At 48.5% G+C, this 26147-nt stretch overlaps 1 protein-coding gene across 1 annotated transcript in view; it reads left to right on the plus strand.

Moving 5' to 3' along the window:
* The window catches only part of SSH1 (slingshot protein phosphatase 1), a 1301854-nt gene that overhangs the window by 47161 nt on the left and 1228546 nt on the right, over positions 1-26147 (plus strand). The window contains exon 2 of the mRNA XM_069619458.1: positions 23571-23608. Coding sequence (XP_069475559.1) covers positions 23571-23608 — 38 coding nt within the window. The remainder of the gene's footprint in view (positions 1-23570; positions 23609-26147) is intronic.

Genomic DNA, 26147 nt, shown 5'->3' on the forward strand with positions numbered 1-26147 from the left:
GCGCAGCATAAAGACACTAATCAGAGGGTGCTCCGCTGGTTTTTGTCTCTGCAACCTTTTGACTTCCTCACCCTTCACAAACCGGCCCGGTTCCAGATGGTGGCTGATTACCTGTCTAGGTGCGCTCCCCGGCCCGATCGGCCTGGGACTGGGGTGGGTATGTGTCGGGATGCGCATTGGCCCCCGCAGGGGGTGATGGGCGCACCTGGGATTGGGGGCACCAAGAGCCGAGGCAGCGGACCGGCCGCTCCTCTCGCGGCGGTCGCCTGCGCCGGCAGCGGGGAAGCCCGAGCCAATGCTCGGCGACGCGGCGTGTCACTGTTGCACTTACCTGCCGGAGGGCGGGCCGTTGCTCGGGGACGCGGCGCATCGCTGCCGCATTCGCCCGTGGGAGATCCCAGACCTAGGGACGGGAGGGGAACGGAGACCCTCCCTGACAAGGAAGGGGGGCGACCAGCCCTTCAGCGTGCCGCGGATCGCGGCTGGAAGACGCCTGGAGCCAGTGCCCACCCATACCCAACGCGACCATATTTTGGGTCACGTGATTGCCTCAACAGTTCCCAGCGGATTGGATGGGATCATGCAGGCACGGCAGCCTTTATGGGAGGCGGGACAACACGGCAGCAGCCAATAGGATGCCGGCTGGTCAGGGCTGATGGCGATTGGTGGGGGCTTGATGCTAAGGTAGCCCATAAAAGCCCGCCAAAAGAAACTGACGGGGTTCTCTCATTTTTCAGGGAAGGAACGAAGAGGAGGAACGAAGGCCAGAGTGGTGGGCCTATCCAGACACCACGATATAGAATAAGCTTGAGGACTGCCTCACCATATTCTGAAGGGATCAAACTCTGGTGAAGTGAACCAGAGGACATTATGTTTTGATTTATTAAGGACCCTTTATCCAGTTGGAATAAATATAATTCTCAGCACCTGCCTGTCTCCTGAAGGTTATTTCCCACAGCTTGCAAAAGGGGTCGTGTGTAGGCGGCATAGTCTAATATCCAGGCTTGGCCATAGTTACATATACTGAGGAACTTCTGCATGTCTTTTACTGTGTGGGGCCTGGTTGCTGCTTGCACTGTTGCTGCTCTATCAGGTATTATTCTTTTACCATCTTTTGAGATCAATTGACCTAGGTACAATACATCTGTCAGGCAAAATTGCAGCTTGTTCTTATCCACCTTGTACCCCTTGTGGGCTAGCAATTTGAGTAGGGTAATAGAGTCCTTCCTGCAGGTTTCTTCCCCCTCAGTGCATGTTAGGAGGTAATCTACCTATTTGAATGATGGTGCTTTGAACGTCCATATTGCTAAGGTCTTCGTCCAAAATTCTGTTAAAGATACGTGGCCTTTCGCAGTACCCCTGGGGCAGTCGGCAGTGTTAGTACGTTGTCCCCCCTAGAGCGAAGGCAGTTCAGTATTGGGACTCTGGGTAAAGGGGCACTGAGAAAAAGGCATTTTTCAGGTCCACCACGGTGAATTGTGTTGCCTGTTTTGGGATACTGCACAAAATGGATGCCGCGTTTGGAATGAGAGGGAACTCTTTTTGGACAATGTCATTAAGTGGGCGGAGGTCTTGGAACGTACTCTACAAACCCTGCCCTTTCGCTTTTTTTATCGGATAAATCACAGTATTACATGGGGAGTTGGAGGGGACAATAATGCCCTGTTGTAGTAGTGCGTGTATTGTGTCTTTTATTCCTTCCTCTGCTTCTCTTGAAAGGGGTTACTGTTTAACCCTGGTTGGAGTTTTCTTTTTATCGGGGTCACTTCTGTCAATAACCCTACATCATGGGGGTTTGTGGTCCAAATATTTGCCGGCACCTGTTGCAAGTCCAGATCACAAAAAGATGGCAGTGCACTGACAATGGCCATGAGGGGGTTTGGCACTTGTCTGTTTTGTATCATTATATCACATGGCATGCATATTTCCATTATTATTTCCCCCTCAGTGTCATTGTCAGTGAAAAGATCTTCATAAGTTAATTCACGTAGTGGTATGTTTGGGTCAATACACAGTACTGTCTGCCACTCAAAACCATGTGTGTCCAGGTCTATTGCCACAATAGGTTTTGGGGAGACCTGTACCTCTTGTACATCGAGGGACAGGCCAGTGCTGGGCAATATCTTGGGTGGGGCCACTGGGTGGGGAAAAAAAAATCAGAGGGTACTCTCCAGTCTTTTTGTGTGATTTCCGGCATTACTCTGGCTAATACTTGGTATTCCATAAATGAACATGTCTGCATTGGTTGGTTTTTCTCGTATGGCTGTCTCGTTAGCTATTGTCTGTATTAGTAGCATTGCTCGGATTGTGCACATACCAGGCATGGAGCACACTATCCCTCTGTCAGTAAATGGGATGGTCATATTGAGTTTACTGAGCAAATCTCGTCCCAACACATATACAGGTGAGTTTTCATGGTAAAGTAGGGTTGGTCGTATTGTTTTCCTTCCAATTTTAACATCTAAATCTTCTGTGTAAGGAACCGTGACCACAGCCCCAGAGAATCCTTGTGTCTCGAGATTTTTGCCAGATAATGGGAAATCACCTTCACATAGACATGATTTCTCCGCCTGAGTCCACCATAAAGATGAACTGTTTGTTCCCTATCTCTGTCCCCACCAGTGGTTCCTCATCTGGGCATAAGGTAGTCGATAGGACTGGACACGCAAGTGCTCTCTGTGGGCTGTCCTAGTCTGGGTAGGTGTTCATCCCTGGGCAAGAAAAAACCTTTTCACTCAGTACACTTGTTCCCTGGTAAGGCGCTGGTGCACTGTTGGCAGTGGTGACAAATGGATTTGCATGTGTGTGTGACACTTAGTTCTGACGGGTAGGGCGGGTCTGCAGGCAGTACGGGGGATGGCGGAGTGTGTTGTACCCGGGTACGGGTCTACTGTCGGGCTGCCCATCTGGTTCGTAATTTCCTATGGGCAGGCCGTACGGGCTACGTGTGGGTGGCCGTACTGTTGTTCATTACTGTAGCTCTGATAATTGGCCACAGGTCGGATGTGACATTCCCTTGCAAAATTCCCCTCGCGCGACCAGCATGGCCTGGGTCCACCCCCCTCGGTCCTTGACCTCCATAGCCCCCTCCTTCTTCCCTCTTGCCCTCGGCACCCATTTCTCCCTCTTGCGGGTCTTCCTTGCCAGTCCCATGTACCGTTCCTCACCACCCCATTGTTCTTGGCCATTGTCTTCCCATGTAGCTGCCATCCTATCCTACAGGGCGAAAGACCCCTCCCCTTCTTCTCCCTGCCATTTTGGAGGCAGCACTGCAGTTACTGCCGCAACCTTCACTAACTTACTCTGTACAAGCTTTGCTTCATCCGCTAATCTCCTCTGGGCTATTTCTTTTTCCCTTTCTTTGATCCTCCTGCAATGGTATACTATGATGCTTTGTATCTCTGGCCACCCTTTGGCTTCTGTCCCAGCTATTTTCTCAAGGGCCTTCTGTACCTCCTTCGGGAGGCCTCTATTGATGATGAAATATAATAGGGAGGTTGATTGATCCCGAGCTGTGCCAGTCACCGCGCGCCACATCTCCTGCACCCGAAGAATAAACTGTGCAGCATCTTCCTCGACCACCATAGTGCATTGCATTACAGAGTGTAAATCTGGGGTGTCAGAGAAGGTCCTCCGCAGTGCATCCGATGCTTGTGTTCTTACATTATTAAAGGATGCCCAGTAGCGGGCACAGTCAAAGACCATGGCTAGTTCCTGGTTACTGTATTTAATATACAGTGGCCAAAGTCAAATGCCATAGATACGGGCCGGTAAGTGTTGTATAATACACAACACGCACATCCAAAGTACATCGCTTATGCCATGTTAGTATTTTAAAATATACAGTACACATGGAAATATACAGTACACATGGCCAAGAGATGTACAAACTGCTCATGGTCAAACACCATGGCTAGTGGCTCATTTATATGTTAGAATATATAGTGAACACAGTCAAACATTGTGGCCACTGGCCAGTATTGTGCTAATGTCCATGGCTAGTGCCTGTTCAGTGTCTATAATATACAGTGGACACTGTTGAAAGCTGCATCTACTGGAAAAGGCCACAATCTGTGGTTGATAGCTTGTTAGTGTTTGAAAATATTCCGTGCACATGGGTGAAGGTTGTGACCACTGTCCATAACTGAAGGCCATGACTAGTATCCATTCATGTTTTAAAATATATTTTGCCATGCGCACTGACCATGGCTGAAGCCCATGCTCAATGGCAGTTACTGTTGGAATGTAATTAGTGATGTCATCAGTGATGTGATCTGTGATGTCGTCATTGTGATCATAGTCTGCGCAACAGGGGACGCGCAATTAAGGTGGCTTTGGCTGAATTTCCATGGTTTTGTTGCATTAAGTTCTCACCTTAACATCCTGCAACTAAAGATTTTTTCCTTGAATTTCAAGGGTTTTGTTATTCCATACATAATTAACATTAATAATACAGACAATTCAGCTAATCAAAACACTGTATTATGTCTAGAGAGTAAAATAAAAAGCAATTGGACAACCACATTCCCGCCAAATAAACCTGTTACAATTTCATATGTACTACATGTATTTACATGTTTATGTACTGTTCATGAATAGTTATTAAAGTGTTACATAACTGTCAATATATTTAAAAATAAATATACTCCTACGTCCCATCCCCTTTCCTCCATATGTATGGGACATCTCTCCATCCTGTGGGAAGGGTCCGGAGCACTTTGTAAAAAGCATCCAATTTTTTTTTTCAAAAGTTTGTCCTTCCTCTCTTTCTTGCATGGGGCGCGGCTGTAACCCCGCCCACCTTGGCTCCGCATCGCCCATCAGTCCTTTTCTCCGCTCGTTCGGGACTGGACGCACTTGCATCCTCGGAAGATTTTCTTCCCTTTTTTCCTCTCTGGCTCTCGCTAGCGATCTTGTGCTAGTCTGTCTGTCGTTCAAACTAGACTTTCCTGATTGTTCATCGTGTCACCAACGCTTCGCGAGGGCGGATCCCCATCCTCTTTGTTTAGAGTGTTTGGGTCCGGATCACCGTTGGGACTCCTGTTTTTACTGCGACTCCCTTTCGGTCCGGGCACTTCAACGTCGGTTGGAGCGGTGGGAGGAGGTGTTCCGACAAACTCCTCCTTCACATTTTCAGGCGTTCATCAATGAGAAGAAAAAACACCTCGTAAGTTCTTTACTTTTCAGAGCACCCCGGTTGGGGGTACCTTTCCAGGTTCCTCTCGGGCCGGGAGGACCGTTGATCGCTCTGTCACCGGGGATCGCCCTGAGGGGCCCGTTGGGCCTAATTATTGTACCAGAGTTTTCTCCGAGGGTCTCCGTAAGGGGCCTGTGGATACCGCAGCACGCTCTGAGGCCTCTCTGTTGGCTTCCTTCAAAAAATAAGACTGGGGTGCGCCCCAAGGCCTTGGCGGGGCTTGCTGTCACCGAACGGATGTTCGAGGCCCGCGCGGATAAGGCTGTTACTGGACGTGGGTACCAGGTTCCTCTTTCAGAGGCTAAAGTTACCAACATTTCTGAGAGGCCTGACAAGGCCTTACCGGTGAAGGCGGTTTCTCACCGTTCCCGCTCTTGTGGCGACACCAGATCTGTTGAGGGGACAAAGAAGGAAAGTTCTTCTTTTACCGGCAGTGCCGAGGTCCTTCCTGGGAAGGCTAATTTGGCGGTTGGTATGTCACAGAAACATTCCAGGCCTCATAGTACCGGCTCTGCCGAGGTTCCTTATGTTAAGGCTAAAGTTAAGGCCTCTGATCCATTGACTGGGACCCCTGCCTCACTTCCTCACGTGCCGCAGGTCCCCTCAGGCGATGACAAAATGGCTCCCGTTCCCACCATGACCGCGGCAGCCATTTTGGGTGCTACCCCTACAACTACGCCATCGGTCTCAGGTGTAGGGCTTGATTCCTTGGGTGAACATAGAGTCCCTTGTGCGCATCCTTATCAGCCAGTTTACGATTGGAACGCTCGGATGCCTCTTCCGCACAATGTTTCGTTGCCTGCGGGGTCGGCACCTTTTGATTTATGTGGATATGTCGGTGGAGGGGCCAGTGTGGCACCCATCTCGGTTACGTCCCTGGATTTGTCCACCTCATTAGAGGCCTCCTCAGGTTCCGAAACAGTCCCCGGAGGAGGCCTTTTTCGGTAAATTTCAAACGCTCATGCATACCAACCCCATGAGGGAGTATTTCAAAGGGCTTTTTAGGGAGATATGTCTGCCCGCGCCTCCGGCTACACCCGTTCCTCCGGTGGTTCCGCTGGCACCTCCATTGCCTACGGTGCCTTCCCCGAGTCGTCTGCCTTTGCCTCCATTGTCCCCTGTGGACAAGGCAGCGCCTGACACGGCTCAGCAGGATCCTGACCTGTCGGATGACACGCAAGGCGATCAAGACAACAAGGACCTCCCCCCGCTCTATCAGAGCTTTTCATGACCGGGTACTGGACATGATGAGCTTCTTAGATGTTCCAGTGCCCGAGGCACCCGCTCCGCAGGAGCGTTCACCCTGTCTCCCTTGGAGCGTACCAGCCTGTTCTTGCAGAAGGACGTTCTGGCCGAGGTCCGCAGAGTCTGGGAAAAGCCACACTCTGGACTTTTCGTCAATAAGAAAATTGATGCGAAATATAGGCTGCATTCTTCGGAAGAGGTGGCCCTGTCGTCTTGTCCGCCCCCCCCCCACTCCACAGTGGTGGCTGCGGCCACTTTGCAGTCCAGGCCTGCAGCATCCTCTTCACAACGGCTACTCAGGTTCTGGGAAAGGACAAGCTCCTTGACATCGAAAATCTTCGCAACTCGGCCTTGCAGCTCAGGCAGGCCAATGCAGAACTGGTATTAGCGGGGCTAATATGCGGATGTGGAAAGGTCTGTCGGAGTTTGAGGAGTTCATCCCGGTCGAGAAGTTGGAGGATTTTAAGAGGGGTTTATCGGACACAAGGGTCTTGGCCCAGGATCTCCTGTAGGCTGCGGCTCATCACATAGACACCTCAGCTCGGGGCCTTATGCTGGGGGTTGATGCCTCACGGCAGGCGTGGCTGCATGCCACTAGGTTCTCAAAAGAAGTGCAGGACAAGGTGTTGGAGCTTCCGTTCGATGATAAGGAGCTCTTTCATTCTACAACAGATGTAGAGCTCACCAAGACGAAGGATAGCACTCAGACAGCTAAGTCCTTGTCGGTCCTTGTTAAGACCCCTTTCAAGACCCACAGACCGTTGTCCCAAAGCCGACCCTCCTCTGGCTTTAGGGGCTTCCTCGACCGGAAATCTCGCAGAGTGGATACCCCTTCGGGGAATAACCGCCGTAGGCAACAACAGACTCGGTTTTTCTCCCGCTCCTCAACCTCCTCCTCAGGTTCAGGTGGCAATACCACCGAAAAACCTACTAAATGAGGGTTTTCTGCGCTCGCATGAGACCCCAGTGGGAGGACACATTGCGTCTCATTGGGAGGTGTGGCAGTCCATCACCGAAGACAGATGGGTCTTGTCAGTCGCTTGGGCGGGCTTCCGCTTACCCCTATCCCCTTCCCCACCCTTCAACCCTCCTTTTCAGCTGTCGGGCTCGCCCTCCCTCAAAGCCGAAGTTCAGAAACTTCTGGACCTCAGAGCTGTGGAACCCGTTCCCCTCTGGGAACGAGGGGGGGGCTTCTACTCCCGGCTGTTTACAGTGCCCAAACCCAACCAGGCTGGCATGCGCACCATCCTAGACCTTTCCCAGTTCAATCTTTTCCTACCCCAAGAGAGATTCAAGATGATTACACCCAGCCAGATACGGTCCTCCTTGCAGATGGGCGATTGGCTCAGCATGGTGTATCTTCAGGATGCGTACATGCAAATTCTGATTTGGAATCCACACAGGAGGTATCACTGTTTCTCTTTGGGAGAGGAGCACTTCCAGTTTCGAGTGCTTCCTTTTGGCCTCAGCTCAGCTCCGCGTGTCTTCACGAAGATGATGTTGGTGATTGCGGCCTATCTTCGTCTGCAGGGTATCCATGTGTATCCGTATTTGGACGACTGGCTCTTACGCAGCCCTTGTCTGTTGAAAGCAGCGGGCAATCTTCAGTCTCTCCTTCTTGGGCTGTCAGTAAACTAGCGGAAATCTTCCATGATGGTCTCGCAGGACTTGATTTTCTTGGATTTTCGCTGGTACATGATCGACTGCAGAGTGTACCTGACCGGGGACAGGATGGCGGATCTGTTAGCCACGTGTCAGATGTTTGCTGAGTCGGAGAGCATGTCGGCCTGGTGGTTCCAGAGGCTCTGGAGCTCATGGTCTCGTGCGTGTTAGCTCTTCCTCTTGCTCGTCTCAAGATGAGACGGACCCATATGAGTCTTGGCGTCAGGCTGTGGACCGGGATTCAAAGCTGATAATGATTCCGGCTTCCATTAGAGTGGACCTGGAATGGTGGTCCTCTCTCAGCAACCTGTCGGTGGGTGCGGGGTTTCAGGACCCAGCCCCTACGGTGATGATCACGGCGGACTCCTCCCTCCTGGGGTGAGGTGCGACGTTAGATCTTCTTCAGGTCTCGGATCTCTGGTCGCCTCAGGACAAGCTCCTCCACATAAATCATTTAGAGCTTCTGGCGATCTTCCTAGCGCTCAGGGCATTCAGACCGATCATTGCCAACAAGGTTGTCCGCGTGCGCACGGACAATGTGGTGTTGATGTATTACATCAACAAGCAAGGGGGAACGAAGTCTCCCCCCTCGTGGACCTGTCCATCCAGATTTGGGAGTGGCCCGTGCTTCATGGTGTTTGGCTGCTTGCAGTACACATCTCGGGCCAGCTGAATGTCACAGCGGATGCCCTCAGCCGGCAGACAGTGGTCAGCTACGAGTGGGAGTTGAAGGCGGAAGGTCCTCTCATGGATTTTCTTGCATTGGGGCACACCGGTGGTGGACCTCCTCGCTACGGTGGTAAACAAGAAGCTTCCTCAGTATGCTTCCAGAGGGGGGCTGGGAGCCTCCTCTCTGGGGGATGCTCTCGAGATTCCATGGCACAACCTGAGAGCTTACGCCTTCCCGCCTCTGCCTCTAGTCCATCGAGCAATTTGGAAGCTGAAGAACTCTGTGAAGTGTTCCCTTCTACTCATAGCCCCGTGGTGGCTGGCCAGGTTTTGGTTCTCAGAGCTTCAACACCTGTTGATGTATCCGCCGATCAGGTTACCAGTGACCCCCGATTGTCTTCATCAGGGGGAACAGCAGATGTGGCACCCCGCCCCACAATTGCTCAGCTGGGCGGCAAGTCTTTAGAACATTTTAACTTGTCTACGGATAACATGCGTATTATCCAGACAGCCAGGAAACCCTCGACCAGATCCCAATACAGAAGTAAATGGCTCAGGTTCTGTCATTGGTGTTTGGGAAAGCAGTTGGACCCAAGGGAGGCTACGATTGACACGGTGCTGTCCTTCGTATCCTTCTTAGTAGAATCGGGTGTTCACATTCTGTCATGCAGAACTTACCTTTCAGCGGTCTCTGCTTATCATTCTACGGACCAATGTTCTTACTCTCTGTGTAATCCAGTAGTTAAGAGGCATTTTGCAGGCTTGACACGCCTCTACCCTCCAGTTCGTAGTCCGCACCCGCCGTGGGATCTAAATGTAGTCCTGATGGCGTTGTGCCATAAGCCTTTTGAACCCATGGCCACGGTGGACCTCAAGTACCTATCCTGGAAAGTGTCCTTTCTGGTCACTGTTACGTCAGCAAGGCGGGTGAGTCTCGCCCAGCTTGATCTACATACTGAATTTGTTGGTTGCTTCCATGACCACCAGTCTGGCTTCAGAGCTGCCAGAAGCACGGAAACTGAACACCCGTGGCTCCCTGTGGCTGCAAGGATCAACGTCAAGACTCTCTGCATTGTCCACAAAGCGTTTTGGGGCCTGAGACCGCTCATCTCCCACTTTCTCTTCCAAAACATCTTCCTTCTCAAGCTCTCAGCTCATTCACCTCCAACTCTCTGCGGGTCAGAAGCTTCTCCAAGCAGAGAGTTGTGGGAAGATCTATCTCCTCGCCTGAGGCCTCCCTCTGGAACAGCCTCCCTGCCTCTCTCAAACTTGAGCAGAACCACCTCCAGTCCCGGAAGCAACTCAAGACCTTCCTTTTTGCTTCCGCTTTCTCTCTTCCTCTGCCCTGCTGATGCACCTGACTGCTCCGCGCACTGGTCACCCTCTGAACTCGGGCCCAGGCTCATGCATGTCCAGTTGCCCTTGCACTGCCTCTGGGCTCCCCAGCACTTAAGGGTCTGTATCTGCAACCCTATAGTCCATTCTCTGTGCACTTATGAGCCACCTGCTGGCTGCACTTGTGAGTTAATTGCACTTCCCCCTCCCACCCTGCAACTTCTCCCCTTCCGTCTTCCCTGCATTTGCGCGATCTGAGTGACACAAGGCCTAGTAGGATCGTTATTTTGTCCCCCCTTGTTTCCCCCTCTTTGTCTTGTTGCGCCTAGAAACATTTGTGTACAGGTGTGTTTTAAATGCCACATCATATCATACAGTTCTAGAATGGCACTCTAGGTAGATGAGAAGGGGGGGGTGTTTCTAAACTTAATTGGCACAATGTTAATGTTCACAGGATTTTGGAAGAAATGGCAGAAAAGGGGGAAGCTTAAAAGTCCCTATGATCCCAAAGGTTGGTTAGTTGGTTGACTGGATCCAACACATTGTACAGTCCAATGAGCAGTGGCATGTGGCACGAAGAAGATTGGAACAGGCAGACGATGTCCAGGTCATTGTAGCTGAAAAGAGTTTAATTATGGGAATTGGGGCCAGGAGCTTTTTAGTGACTTCTAGATTGTTAGGGCATCTTATCCACATTCTGCAGGGACAAGGTGAGTTTTTCTATTCTAGACCACCCACTCCCTGTAGCTTGGCTGGTATATAAAGGGGATACTTCACATGCAGTGGACAGGATCCTGGTTCCAGTACAGTCAGTAGAGAGGCCTTGGTACAGCAGCAGTCAGCCCACTGGATGGTTAGGGACATAGCTCTCCTCTTCTTTGTATGCCTTCTGCCTTCATCTCTATGGCAGATCACTTTGAAGTTGCCAATACTTTCAACAGTGGTCCAGTGAATCCTTCTTGTCCTTGCAGAAGTCCAAAGATGAATCAAAGAATGAGGGGGTGTGCCTCTCCTTTTTATCGTCAAAATGCCACAGGGGACTGGTGCAAAGCAAACCTGTTGTGAAAGGTGTCCAATCATTGTTATAAAAGTGCCCTTTACCTTATGACATCACAGCTAGAGTACCTTGGCCGCAGGAAATTGAAAGGACGGAAGAAAGGAAAAGAGCCCTAACAGTCGCCAAGATGGTGGGAACCTCTGCAGACCCACCTTCCCTCTCTGGCTATCCTAAACCCAGCCCCTTCCCATAGCTGCTGGCTTCAAAGGGACTCTCAGGGGTGTGAGGGAGGCTTTTGTTATGTCGGTGCAAACTTAGAAACCTCTCCCAAAAAGACTCCTGGTAACAGATCATCAATGCCTTTGGGGGGAAGGAGTTACCCTTCATACTGGAGACCTAAAGGGACAGCATCCTGGCTTTTGTTTCATAAGGCGGATCTGGAGACTGCCTACACACCAATATACATCAGTCCTGTCATAGTCTGCCCTGCTCAGAGATCTGACAATGGTGTGATAGCAAGTTGCTATGGCTGTATAACTGGGTGTCCTCAGCAGTCACCATGCTACAACATTGCTTTTAATTAAAAACTGTCCACGGCACACAATTCTTATAATTTAGATCAGAGGTGCAGAAGATTAAAAAGCCACCTCCACCTGCAGGAATCTTGTGTTCCTGCAGCAGTCCGGAATTCACATGTGATCTTTGAACCAGCTCTGAACCACAGCAAAGGCACATGTTTGCACTATAATTTTGGCATGCAGCATCTATGAAATATTTACCTGATTAGCAGCCCTCCCTTTCGGAAACACAATTATGTGCAGAATTTTATTACAATAAAAATAAAAATGACCAGGGCTTCCACCACCCTCAAAAATAGTAATCCATCTCAATTTTACTGAATCATGGATTCCAAGATGGCCGGGATGATGTGAACACCGCGGCGACTGAGCTCCCGTCCCAAAGCCTGTGTACCTTGCATCCAGGCCGAGTTGTCCTTCCCAGGCAGTGTTTTTTATCGCGGTGATAAGGTCTGGGAGCAGTTGTGAAGTGGAGGCGAGGCGGAGTCGGGGGCTGCCGGCGCGGTTGCCAGGGGCCCGGTGGCACGGTTTGTGTTGTCGGGCTGCGAGGGAGGCACTGGAAAGTGTGGGAATGGTCCACGGCCCGCCCTAGGAAATCAAAGAAGAACGGTAACAGATCATGTCTGGGGGGCCATCTGATGGAGGGCGAGCGTCAGCCGCAGACTTGATTGGGTGCCTACAGGTGCGGTGTCGTGCAGGGGTCTTGCATGTTAAAGCCTTCATCAGATGCCTGGGGAGGGCATAGAAGCACAAAGTTTGTTTGGTTATAGCCTGGTTCATCAGCATTGTTTGTAACGGCGGAGGGGGGAGGGTTTGGGGACTCACGTCTTGGAATGGGATTGGGAGATCCCGCATTCGAACAGTTGGGGGGCAATGCATGGGGTGACTCTTGAGGTTCAAATTCGAGGGGGGCTGAGGTCAGTCATCCCACATTGTTGGAGGGGAGGGGGGATATGAGGGTGGGAGGAAGACCAGTGCTCCAGTAGCTATTAGTGGTGTTTTGCAGTACCACCAGAAGGGGAATTTCGGGGGGGTTCATTGGCAAGTGCACCAAGATGAGTGGGAGAGCGGGCTCTTTTCTGTCACGATAACATGTCTAATCAACGGGCTCTGAGGGTTTTCTCCCTCAATGTGAACGGCTTTAATTCCTCATTCAAACGCAAGAAAGTTGACCGCTACATTAGGCGCGAGCGTCCAGATATCGTCACGCTTCAAGAGACTCACATCCGCACCGCAGATCGGGGTAGGATTAGGTTATGGGGCTACCCCAGATTGCTACAATCTACTCAATCTGAAAATTGCGGGGGAAATGGCTGATGATCAGGGGAGATTTTTGGCAGTGCCTTTGGTGGGGGAGGATCAGCCACTCACGGTAGCAACGGTATATGCCCCGAATGCGGAGCAAGATAGTTTCCTCCGAACCTCTCTGGGGAAGCTTGAGAAGTTCGCCAGGTACCCCATCATCCTTACGGGCGACTTTGACATTGCTTGGGACCCAGTGATCGACAGATCGGCGGGAGGGGTGGGTTCCCTGAGGAGTCCTTTGTGCGATCTGAAGAAGAAATTTAGTGAGTTGGCATTGGTGGATGCGTGGCGAGAACTACAGGGGGCGTTAGGGGGGTATACTTTCTATTCTCATGCCCACTAGTCCCATTCCAAGGGACACCTCCCCTCAGATTAGGTGGGACGCATTTAAAGCAACCATTAGAGGGGCCATAATAGCGATTAAGGCGAGAAGGGAAAGGGAACTGAGGGTGGAGGAGGCGCGTTTAGAAGAGGCTCTTAAGGGAATAACTGCGAGATTGTGGACACATCAAACTCGGGCCACTAAAAGGAGTATAGGGCGGTGCGGGCCCAGCTAGAATTAATTCAGTCGCGAGCGGTGGAGAAGAGGCTTTTGCATCTCCGGCAGAAATTTTATATTAAAGCCAATAAGGCTGATCATCTGCTCGCGAGAATGCTACGAAAGGAGCAGAAGGAGAAGACGATCCTCCGAATTAAGAAGGGGGATGGCTCCACTAGCACTAACAACAAGGTTATGTTAGGGGAATTTGCCTGTTTTTACTCTGCCCTGTACGCTTCCGATACCCCGGCGCAGTTGCTCCAATCTTGTTACTTAGACAAGGTTACTCTTCCCTGCATTTCAAGGGAAGAGAGGGATGCATTGGAAGCACCTATCACGGTAGACGAGGTCATGGATGCAATTAGAGTGCTCCCTAGCCTTAAATCACCGGGCCCGGACGGGTATGTCGCAGAGTTTTACAAACGTCATAAGGAATTGTTGGCTCCTATTCTAGCCGCGCTTTTCAACCAAATAGGTCAGGACAGCGCTGTCACAAGGACTATGGAGGAGGCAAAAGTAGTTCTAATCCACAAAAAAGGTAAGGATCCCTCCGAGGGCGCCTCCTATCGCCCCATAGCGTTAATTAATGTAGACTTGAAAATACACTCTAGGATCCTAGCTAACAGATTAGATTACCTTGCCCCTGCCCTGATCCACTGAAAATACACTCTAGGATCCTAGCTTACAGATTAGATTACCTTGTCCCTGCCCTGATCCACTGCCCTGCCACTGCCCTGATCCACTCGGACCAATCAGGCTTTGTAAGAGGAAGGCAGACCACTCATAATGTCAGGAGGTTGGCCCACGTAATAGAAAAGGCTCACAAGAAGGAGGTCCCTGCTCTTCTGATGGCAATTGACGCAGAAAATCGGGTATAGTGGGGATTTCTTTTCGCTACCATGCTTAAGATGGGTTTTGGGCCCAACTTTATGGGTAGGATCAGAGCCAACTATAGGAACCCAACCCTTAGATTGTCGATTAATGGGCAGCTCTCAGATCTGGTATGGGTGGAGCGAGGCACTAAACAGGGGTGCCCCTTTCCCCAATATTTTACGCCCCCCATTTGGAACCGTTTCTTGAAGCGGTGCGCTCCAATCCACTCATAAAATTAATTCTCTTCGCTGGCGAAGAGCATAAGATCGCAGCTTTTGCTGACGATCTGATTCTGTCCATGACATGCCCGGCTACGGCCATCCCGGCTGTGGAGACCGAGCTTGTGCAGTTTGGTAGAGTGGCGGGCCTAAAAATAAATCCTTCCAAAACGGAGATTCTCAATCTCACAGTCCCGTCCCCAGTGTCTCGCTCCTTACAGTCCGGCTCTCCTTATAGGTGGGTGAGCAATTCAATTACATACCTGGGAATAAAATTGACCGCGAGGGTGGAACAATTGTACCAGGCGAACTATCCCCCCCCCTGGAGGAATTAAAATGCAAGATGATAGATTGGGGGCCGCTGGCGGTTTCTTGGTTAGGGCGTATCAACACCCTAAAAATGTTTGTCCTTCCCAAGCTATTGTACTTCTTTGCAGCCCTTCCGGTGCACGTTCCCCCGGCTTTTTTTAGGTCCTTAAATAAGTCAGCCAGTAGATTTGTATGGGCTAATAGGTCACCCAGAGTGGCGGCCAAGGTGATGAGATCTCCCACGGAGCGGGGAGGGTTGGGTTTCCCGGACTTTAGAGTTTATTTTAGGGCGGCCCAGTTGAGGGTCCTTCGGGACTGGCAAAAAGACTATCGGCGGAAGGTTTGGAGGTTTATGTATGGGGCGGTTCTGGGGGAGGATCTCGAAGGGGTCTTGTGGAAGCCGAAGCAGAACAGGCCTCATCGACTGTACTGCAGCGAAATCCTGGCCTTGGTGGCCCGCACTTGGGATGCGGCGGTGCAGCAGGCTCACTCAACGACGCACCCATCCCCCTACACACCACTATTCTCCAATCCGCAGTTTACTCCGGGACTCGTTTTTAGTGCATTCCAAGCCTGGTCACAGGGGGGGATGTAGAATGTTACGGGATCTGTTTGGAGGGGGACAGCTAAAGCAATTTGAGCAGTGCAAGTTAGCATTTAGTGTGGGGGAAAAAGAAAGGTTCCCCTATCGTCATCTCCGGCATTGGGTCAGTCATCCCACTGTTAAGCATGCAGCGACCCGCCAGTTGACCCCTTTTGAATCATATCTTGGTAGGGAAACCGGGGACAAGCATTTGATTTCGGCACTATATAAGCATATGAAGGCAGGAGAGGATCCCCCACTCCGATCAAATATGAAGAATCGGGAGCTAGCTGCTGGGTCCCCAATTGTGGAGAATAACTGGGTTTGGCTGTGGAGGCAGATTCCTAAATTAACAAAGTCTCTCCAATTATGGGAGATATGGCACAAGTTGCTTACCCAGTGGCATTTAACTCCCGCCAGACTTCAGAGGATGTTCCCCGGTGCCTCTTTCCCTTTGTTGGAGGCAGTGCAGAGCAGTGGGCACGTGGGCGCATATATGGTGGGAGTGTCCGCGAATTGAGAGCTACTGGGCGGGGATTAGGCTTGCCATAAATCGAGTTCTGGGGTTGGGTCAGAGGAGTTTCTCGGGTCTGGCGATACTGGGTCTGAGGGGGGGGGTGCACTGGCCTCTATTAAATCTAAAGCGGGCCGTAAGCTTTATGTTATAATGACGATGGCGGGGGCAATGGTCTTAGCTCGCCGATGGAAGGCAAAGGATCCACCGCAGGGTAACGAATGGGTGGCAAAGATGTGGAGCTTGCTGGCAATGGAGTGGCTTACATATTCTATCAATGGGGAGCATTTAAGATTCAGAAAGGAATGGGCTTCTCTGCTGTCTTATTTGATGGACGGGCCAAGGCAGCGGTGGTGCCCCCGGGGCATGAGACTTTTGGGGGATCGTCACAGATGAGCCCGATGAGATGGACTTTTAGAGGTAATTCTTGGTGGGGGGCCAGCCAGCCTTTGGTTCATCAGTGGGTAGGGGAGTGCTTCTGGGTCGGGGTGATGCTTTGCTATGGTCTTCTCAGGGGGGGGGTTTGGCGGGTGGGGAGGTTTTGGGTGTTCTTGTTGTTCTTGGTTGTTTCTGTTTTTTCTATCTTGAAATGCCAATAAAAACTTATGTGAAAAAAAAATATTACTGCATCATGTCTCCTTCAATTCTGGAAGGCCTTCACAGAGCAGGCTTTTTTTCCAGCAAGATCTAATTAATGAGAATGAAAATGGAGTGGTGCAATGCATATGGTTTTTAAATGGATTCTTAATATCTAAACCCCTTACGAGGCTACCTCCTTACCCCTCCAACATCGTCAGAGTATCACTTCAGAATGTTTCATGTGTTCTCTGCATACTGAATGATTTTCAATACTTTAGGTTGCAAGTTAGTGAACCACAGACCTAGTTATCAAAACATGTTTCAGGGAAAATCTAGGCAGTTGGTGTTTTCTACAGGTTTACATGATTTTCTCTTTTCTCTGAGGATTCTGCTATGTTATCTTAATGGGATTCAAAGCACACACCACTGCTGTTTGCAGATTCTCCAGGAGGATCTTTAAAAAAAAAAAACAAGGGATGGGTGGTTTGTTAGTGGGAGGAGATGGAGAGCGTAAGAGTGCTGTTGTGTTGGTAATTTTAGTTCGTAAAAACAGGTCACTGTGTCAATGGGCATAAGGATTCTAGAGTCAGTATGGGAGTTGTGTGCCCGTGGTGTAGGGTGCATTCGCTGTGTTGCGATTGTGTGAGTTATTGGAGGAGGTGTGGAGTTTTGCTTTTTGGTGTCCGTTTGGCTTCTTGTGGTTGCCATGTGAGGGTGACCTATTTGGTCAGTGTGGTGCATTTACAGGAATATGGAGAGATTTAGTAGGTTTAGTCGTAGAGGGTCCTCTTCGTGCCAGTGTATAGGGTTTAATGGTTGTTGCATTGGTTGTTTGTTGAGGAAACTGATTGTGTGGTAGTTCAAAATATAGGATCTCTTTCACTAGTAGATCAATACGCTTGGTTCATGTGACCCGGAAATCTAGAGCCAAGACATGGTATTCATGCTGTACCTTTTTTCATTAAAGCTGCACGCTTCTCTTTGACTATGGGCTATGGTTTGGTGAGCTAGGTCTGCAAATCCAAGAGTCATGTTTTTAGTGCTTACCTGAAGGTCAGGTGTTCCTCTTTTGTGCGTATTCCATTTTGGAGGGTGGGGATTCCAGAGTTTCATTGTGATGTTTGAAAAGGCTGATCCACCATATTCAATTTTTTAAATATTGTTTTCATTGCTAGACCTCAGTCTTCTTTTTGGTCAATAGATATGTTTTATTGGTCTTGAATTGCTTTCAGAACAATGCAACATGTTTTGAAATCGAACCTTTTCTTGACTGGTAGCCAGTGTACGGTTCCTAGTGCTGGTGTAATGTGTTCTGCTTGCTTAATTTTAGGAGGTGTCTAGCTGCTGTGTCCTGGATCCGTTGCAGTTTTTTGTGAGGTAGTCCGGCATTTCAAGGTAGATACTGTTGATGTAGTATATTCTTGACATGGTGTTCTATGTGGGAAGGAGAGAAGGGCGATATCTGCTCAATAGTACACAGGTTAAAGAAACATTTCTTTATTACTGCGTTGACTTGAGGTTCCAATGTTAGGTTGTTGTCTTTCACAAGTCTGAGATTTTTAACTACTTTGGATGCTTCAGGTCTGGTTCCCATTTTAGTAGGCCCTAGTCTATGCAGTTATGTAGGTTTTTGGGCATAATGATTTCACTTTTCTCCAGGTTCAGTGTATGGCTATTGTTGCTCACCCATGCATTGATGTAGATGACAAGGGTTTGTTCCATGTCCTCACTGGTATCTATTTTGTAGATCATTTGAGTATCTGCATAGTTGGTGCATGCAAGTCCCTGCCCTTGAGGACTTTCATGAATAGGGCCATGTAAATGTTGAAGAGTCATGGTGAGTAGGAACTGTGCGTGATGCTAAGCTGAAGCATGGTAGCCAGGTGGTTTCTGTTTTTTTGATCAGCATGGATTTCATCCACTCTAATGCAGTTTTGCTGATGTTGGAGTCTGAGTTTGTGTTTAGATCGTCCCAGATCGAGAGTGGAGCTGATTCTGTTTATCTCATAAACCTGAAGCCGACTTGTCTGGTCCAGTATGTGGCTGGTTTCCACGTGTGTCAGGATTTCTGCATATACATATGTTTCTAGCATTTTGGCCGGGTATGGGATTTTTGAAATTGGCGTGTAGTTGGTGGGGTTGTCTGGGTTTCCTGAGGGATCTTTGAGAAGTGGTTTAATGTAGGGAGCTTTGAAATTCCTAGGCACTTTTCCTGTTTCCAGCAAATGGTTAATGTGAATGCAAAAGTATTTTGCAGGTGTCTCTTTGCGGAGGGTGTTCTTGTAGATGTTTGGTGAGCAAAGGTCTACTGGTGAGCCGGCTTTGTTGCTTTCTTTCACTAGTTCCACTTTCAGAGGTTTTCTGGTGACGTCGGTGTCAAGTAGTTCAGTATTGTGGTTGTCTCTGGGGTTGGGTAGTTGGTAATATTGTTGCTTATGTCTTTGGGCATACTGTTGATGACTTTTTTAAAGTGGTTTACAAGGTCATCACCTAGTTTCTGGAAAGAAGTTGGGACGTATTGCAAGATTGTGGGTTTCGGATCTCATTTATGATCTTGAACAACTCTTTCTGTGCATTGGTTGCTATTGAGATGCATTTGGCATAGTGCAGTTCTTTGCTTCTAAGATTTCTGCTTTAAGGATTTTGGTATGATTTTGTCTTGCTGGTTTTAATACTCCCTCCAAGCTTGTTTGAGTTTCCAGTTTATTTTTTTCAGGGCTCTGAAGTGGGCATGAACAGTTGTACAGCCATTTCCTTTTTGGGGGGGGGGGGCAAAGTGTTTCTTTGGTGCTACAGCATGTATAACTTCTGTGATCCATTTTTCAACGTGTATCTATTCTTTCTTGTGGTAGAAGTGTTTCCAGGAGAGTGTTTTGTGAATTCCCAGTTTGGTTTTGAGATTCATGGTGTTGAGGGATTTCAGTGTTTTTTCTCAATTATGTGTGTAGCGTGTACTCGCCTTGGAGCTTTAACTAAAACTGTGGTGCATTACTTTCAAGGAGGTAGTGCAAATGATTATTGTCGTCAGTATGCAAATACAATAAGAGGGTAAACCGAGCTTTCTCTGTAATGGCTCTCCACTTTTTGAAACCCATTCATGAACCATTTTGTCTTGAATTATTGGAATTTGTTCTCTCTCCAGTACTGTTCAATGTTGTAACGTGGATGTTAACATTTGGGTTTAGATTTTGTATCACAGGAAATGTTTTGATAAAGGCATGTAAAATAAAACCTTACCGGTGAGAGAAATGAATTGGAAGGCTTGTTGATAACATTATCACCGCCCACAACCTACCTTCCTTAACTTGTGCAGATTGGCGACAAAGTTTAATCAGTAAATACACTGCTAAATGAACCCTTTCCAAATGTTTATGTTGTAGTGATTATTTGTAGTGGCACGTCCACTGATTCACTTCTTGTGAGGCTGCACCTTGTCTGCACTGTGGATGTTGTGCAGATTTTTCCAGGGACAGTTCTTTTATCCCATGTGTAAAATACACTGTATGAATGCGCTGTGTGAGCTTAATGAGCTTATAAAATTGCTCTGTATCGTCGCGTGATAACTTGCTTCTTATTCCGCAGCTTTTTCGGAGCGTTTACGCTTTGACTCCGCCCCCCGAGGCTGGGGGCTCTGAGCTCTATGATAGGGTGTACCTGGTTCTGACGGAGCTTTACACTTGCTCGCGTCGCTAGCTCCGCCCTCCCAAAGGTGGGGGCTGCCAGCTGTGCGGCGCACATCCTCGCGAGGACGGGCCGCTCTCCTGACGCAGTGGGGGGGTTTACTTCCCGCTTGCGTCGCTTGCTCTGCCCCCACAAGGGTGGGGGCTACCTGCTCATCGGCGCGAGCTCCGCGCAGCGAGGGAGTGCGTATGTGGAGATCGGTGAGCCCCTGAGGTGCCGAGTAGTGTGGCACGGGGCCGCTGACCCCTCTATTATTGTTTGTTAAATTCTACCACTGCAACGCTGCACTTTTAAGGGGGGGGGGCCTACAGCTAAACCCCATACATTCAATTAAGCTGTAACTTATCTTATATCTATTTTAACCTCGCATTAAATGCATGCTATTACGCAGCTGATGTAGGGTAGTACTTATCTTCTGGAGAGCAGGAAAAGGAGAGGAACAACAGAGGAAGAGGAAGGACTAGGTCACATGGTTAAGAGACGGACTACAAGGAATGATGGGACTTGAAGTTTTTGTAAAGAAAAAAGATGTACGTTATTTATTGAAACTGCTGGAGTGTAGAATAAAAGAGAAGATGAAGCTTAATGCTCGCCTCCATCTTGACATAGAATTGCTGTTAATATACAATGCGCTGATATTGTAAAAAAATCGTAAAGTGGATTTGAGTATTTCAGGGGACCTGATTTTGAAAAACCCCTGCAGGTAAAATGGGCTTGTGTTTATTTCCCTCGGGTTAGTAAAATTTGTTTTTCCTTTCGACACCTATGGATCATAGAGGGAAAGGTTAAGTAATTGAAATGCAGAAGGAGAGGCCTAGTACAAAGATAGTGGGTGGACTTTATAATGGATGTGAATGGTGCGCCCCAATGATATTGCATGAGGTTTACCAAGACGTGTTTAAAAAGTGACCATTGCAGGAGGGACGCTTCTGTGCAAGTTCTGTATAAGAAACATCCATAAACAAATAAAATGCCAAGAAATATAAATAGAAATGTTGTTTAATATTCATTCCCTGGGCCCAAGGCTACTAGTGGCTGTGCAAACATGTAATGTATTGATGTATGGAAGTCTTAAATTTCAATAGTGTGCATATTGAAATATGTATGGATTTATTATTTTGGAATTTGAATAGTCCTATGCAATGTTACTTCCTCAATATTGTGGGTTGGATTTGGATGGTCTGATGGGAAGCCTTCCCAACACTCTCCCACCCTCATTGAATTGAATGGGTGGAGGAAGCTACCTCCAACTACATGCGACTTGGGTTGTTCTTGAAGGGGGTGTAGAAAGTTCGGGAACTGTAGTTTAGCTGCAAAATGTTACCCATTGGAATGTGACTTGGCCACGCTCAGATTCTAAAGAGAGGCAACGGGCGGTTGATAATTAATTTTTTCTTGGCAGCAACTTTCTATCTGGTTTAAAACTTGGATCTGATACACCCTGACAAGGGAGCATTGTCACCTTGGCCGATGTCTAGTCCTGCTGCACTTAGGTCCACCACTGAGAGGAATGTTGCTGAGAAAATCTATTGCGGCTACACAACCAGCATGCTCCAGTATCCTGCCATCCAAGTCTGCCGACTGTCAAGGCCGGTGCCCGTCTTAGAGGGTTACCGAAGTTTCACCTACAGAGCTCTGACTCTTTGTCAGTGCGCTGTGCTCGTTCTTGTCGTTCCAGTGCATGGTGGCTGCCTGGTTGAAGTACCGTGCAGCGAACAAGCTTGCTGATCCGAAGAAGCAGTAGCATGTGGTGGCTCATGCCCTGTTTATGGAACACATAATTCCTTTTCCTTCCAGTTAATACCACAGTATGACGCTGCTGATGTACATTTGTTCCCTTCCCTGCTTTATTGCACAGGAGAAAAAAAAACCTTTCCCATATTGTCCATACATGTATTTGCTCTCCACCCCATAATCTCACTTCGTAATCGGTTTCCGGATGCATTCTGGGACCTGTAGTTTGGTTCCATGAACTACAAACTGATTTCTGGCATTCAGGATGTGGGAGGTGGATGCCAGGAATAAAGGATCTATGCAATGATCTGATCTGATATGGCATTTTATAACGCGCCTATACACAAGTGTTTCAAGGCGGTACTAGGCAAGGGAGGGGGAACAGAGGAAAGACAGACAACGATATTGCTAGGCCAAATGACATTGAGATTGCGCAAGTGCAGGGGAGGGGGAGGAGGAAGTGCGAGGGGAAAGGGGCAGTGCATTTCATGGAATCAACAAGTGAAAATCTATTTTTTTTAAAGTGCGGCCAGCAGGTGGCAAGTGCAAGGGTAAGTGCAGACATCAAGTGTCAAGTGCTGGTGGGGACTGTAGGGATACAGAAACAGCCCCCAAGTGCAAGGGTTGCCATGGGGGCAATGTAGGTGTGCTACTGGTGGTAAGGAACCTGGGCACGAGATCAGAGGGTAGCCAGGTGACCAGTGCAGTTTCAGTTTTGGCCAGGAGTTCAGCAGGGGAGAGGGAGCAGAAGCAAAGAGGAAGGTCTTGAGGTGCTTCCGGAACCGGAGATGGTGCTCCTCAAGTTTCAGAGAGGCATGGAGACTGTTCCAGAGGAAGGCCCCAGCCGAAGAAAGAGACCTACCACCAACTCGTTGCTTCGAGAAGCGACTGACCCTGAGGGAGTTGTAAATGCAGACTAAGTCTTTCTTTTGCTCTGACATGTTATAAAAAGCATATGACCTTTCTTTTCTATTGTTGTGTGTTGCATACTATTTTTGGCTCATGGAGATTCAATTGCATGACGTTGCGAATGTGGCAGATTCATTTATTGAAGGATTTTTTCCAGCCTTGTTCCCTTGTGAATTTGGATGGAGGAACAACACCATGTAATTAAATTCCAGGTTACTTCTTCCAATGCCTTACATGGTATACCTTTAAGGGATACCTTAAATCCACTCCTTTTGACATCAGGTAGTGCCCAATCAGGTTTTTGCTCATGTATCGTGAAAATAAGGGTTACAGTGGTAAATATGAATCTTAAGTCTTCCAAACAAACGAGTAAAGCTTTTGTAACTGCATGGGTGGGAGTGAAATATGCAACTGAATAAATATTTCGGAATTTTGAAAGCAAATGGCAATATCCAGCAGTCTAAGCATTCTCTATTTTAGAGGATGAGCAATGTGGCTCTGTGATTTTGCCCAGATATAGGCAAGGCTAGATACAGTGATTCATGAATTCACAGCCAATAACGTAACCACTGGTATGTTTGTCTTTTGCAAAAAGGGCTATTGAAACTTGTTTAATTCGTGTTTTATTTTAAATTTTATTTCAGGAGGTTGGAAGTGATGAAGAGCGCAAGTCAAACTTAAGGTAAGTTTTTTTCTTTCATATAACTGTTACCACCACTTGGGTTCTCTTTGCACACATTTTTCTGTTTTCGGGGAAATCCACTTAGTTTAAAACATCTTGATTAGAAAGGTTTATTTGTTTTTCATCATTAAAAAGATCATATGATGAAATTTCAGTCGTTAGTCAAAATATTAAATTCCTACAAAATACTATTCATGTTTTGTCTAAATAAAAGTCTATCCCAGAGGTGTGAGGCATCAGGCCTGCAAGACACTGATGAATGCCTTGTATGTCAGGCACTAGTATCCCAGTTTGCCACTGTATAGGTCAATGGTAAGGCTCTGGGAATGCACAATGGTGATCGGTGAAGGAGTGCACTGACTTGTCTCAGCAGTTCCGGTAGCCGTACCTTGGAATCTGCTGCATGTCCATGGGAGTCAGCCCATGTGCTAGAAGACCAGCAGTTTTTACATTTGTGGAAGTGGAGGCATGCAAACCGGAAGGAAAAGGCATGAGGCGGGACACAGGTCTGCTGTATCCATCAGAAGCAGTACTTAGTCCTCGGGAGCAGTGGGATGGGAGAAAGGTAGAGCCATGCATCTACATTGTTATTGGATGCTCAGCATTGTATCCCATTACAATATTACCGTATTGTATAGTGATCCTTGTTTATTTTCAGCTATTCTCAGGCTACATTCATGCATCGAGACCTCCCCTAAAGTGTAGGATGTCGGACAGATGACTGAGGTGTCTAGTGGGTCGTGTGTCCCATCAAGTGATGCAGTGGTGGCAGCAACATACTCCAGCGAGCAAGAGAAGTTTGGTTGCTCAGAAGGCTGACCCCATTTGTCCAAGGTGCCTGGCTGGAGTCCAGCTGGGAGAAGAGAAGCAACCATACCTTTTCACTATGTAAAATGTAACAAACTGTTGCACATTATGCATCCTTAGGTATCAGTCCAATGTAGTTTTAATTTAGAAGTCGGGATGGTTGGAGTCTTTATAAGTGTGCCAGACACTACAAGATTCAGTTCCTTCTGGTATTCTTCCAGGGTTAGTCCCCTGGAAACTCTTTTCTTGCTTTTTATTAGGCATTTGCCTGTATTTTCTCTGCCTTCACTTGTAGTGTTTGCTTGCTCTCCATGGTCAGACCCTCCACTCTTTACTCTATCTCCCCTGAACTGGGGCTACTGTCTTCTTTCTCTTAGCACCCTGCATGATCAGTTTTTTCTTATCTTCCGGTACTGATGCTTTTACTGTTACTGAACCTTCCTCTAGTCTTTGAGGTTCACTCCTCCATTTTCCATGATTTATTTTCTTACTTCACCTTCCTCCAGTGTTATGGATTGCACTCTCTTCCAGTCTCCAGGTTTTGCTCCTCACTTCACCTTCCTACGGTGTCCAGATTTCCAACTCTTTTGGTCTACGACTTTTACTCTTCGTTTCACCTCCTTGGGTTTTCCTTCCAGTCTGTGGATTTCCTCCCACCCTTCTCAGTCTGCTGATTTTGCTTCCCTGTCGTCTCCAGGTCTTACAAACTGTCTTTCCCTATGGGTATTATAATATGGTTCTTTTCTCCACATCTTCTAATCCAACTGCTCCTTTTCTCTCCTCTCAATAGCCTCTGCTTTTTCTCTGACAATTCTCCAGTTCTCAAACTTTGTCCCCAACAACTCGCAGTGTAGTCCTGGGATTTAATTTTATACAGAGCTGATGCTAAATAGTTCCTCTCTGAGTGGCTGGACGGGTCACCTGACCTGTCTCAGGATGCTCATACTCCTACGTCCTGTCCCCTTTCCTCCATACTTATGGGACATCTCTCTGTCCTGTGGGACGGGACCGGAGCACTTTTGTAAAGAAGCATCCAAAAATATTTCCAAAACTGTGTCCTTCCTCTCTTTCTTGCGCGGGGCCCGGCACACGGCCGTATCCCCGCCCACCTTGGCTCCGCCCTGTGCATCGCCCATCAGTCCTTTTCTCCGCTCGTTCGGGACTAGATGCACTGGCATCCTCGGAAGAGTTTCTTCCCTTTTTTCCTCTCTGGCTCTCGCTAGCGATCGTGTGCTGGTCTTTCTATGTCGTTCAAGCTAGATTTTCCAGATTGCTCATCTTGTCATCCTCGTTTCGCCAGGGCGGATCCCCATGCTCTTTGTTTACAGTGCTTGGGCCCGGATCACTGTTGGGACTCCTGTTTTTACTGCGACTCCCTTTCGGTCCGGGCACTTCAACGTCTGTTGGAGCGGTGGGAGGAGGTGTTCCGACAAACTCCTTCGCATTTTCAGGCATTCATCGACAAGAAGAAGAAACGCCCGGTAAGATCTTTACTTTTCAGAGCACCCCGGCCAGGGGATACCTTTCCGGATTCCTCTCGGGCCGGGAGGGGCGTTGATCGCTCTGCCACCGGGGTTGGCCCTGAGGTGCCCGTTGGGCCTAATAATTCTACCGGAGATTTCTCTGAGGGTCTCCGTAAGGGGCCTGTGGATACCGGAGTGCGCTCCGAGGCCCCTCCTGTGGTGGCTGTTTGTAGACCCAGTTCTACTGAGGGTACCAGAGCTTGCTCCGA

This window comes from Ambystoma mexicanum, chromosome 10, assembly GCF_040938575.1.
Source record: "Ambystoma mexicanum isolate Mex_15411 chromosome 10, UKY_AmexF1_1, whole genome shotgun sequence".
Lineage (NCBI taxonomy): Eukaryota > Metazoa > Chordata > Amphibia > Caudata > Ambystomatidae > Ambystoma > Ambystoma mexicanum.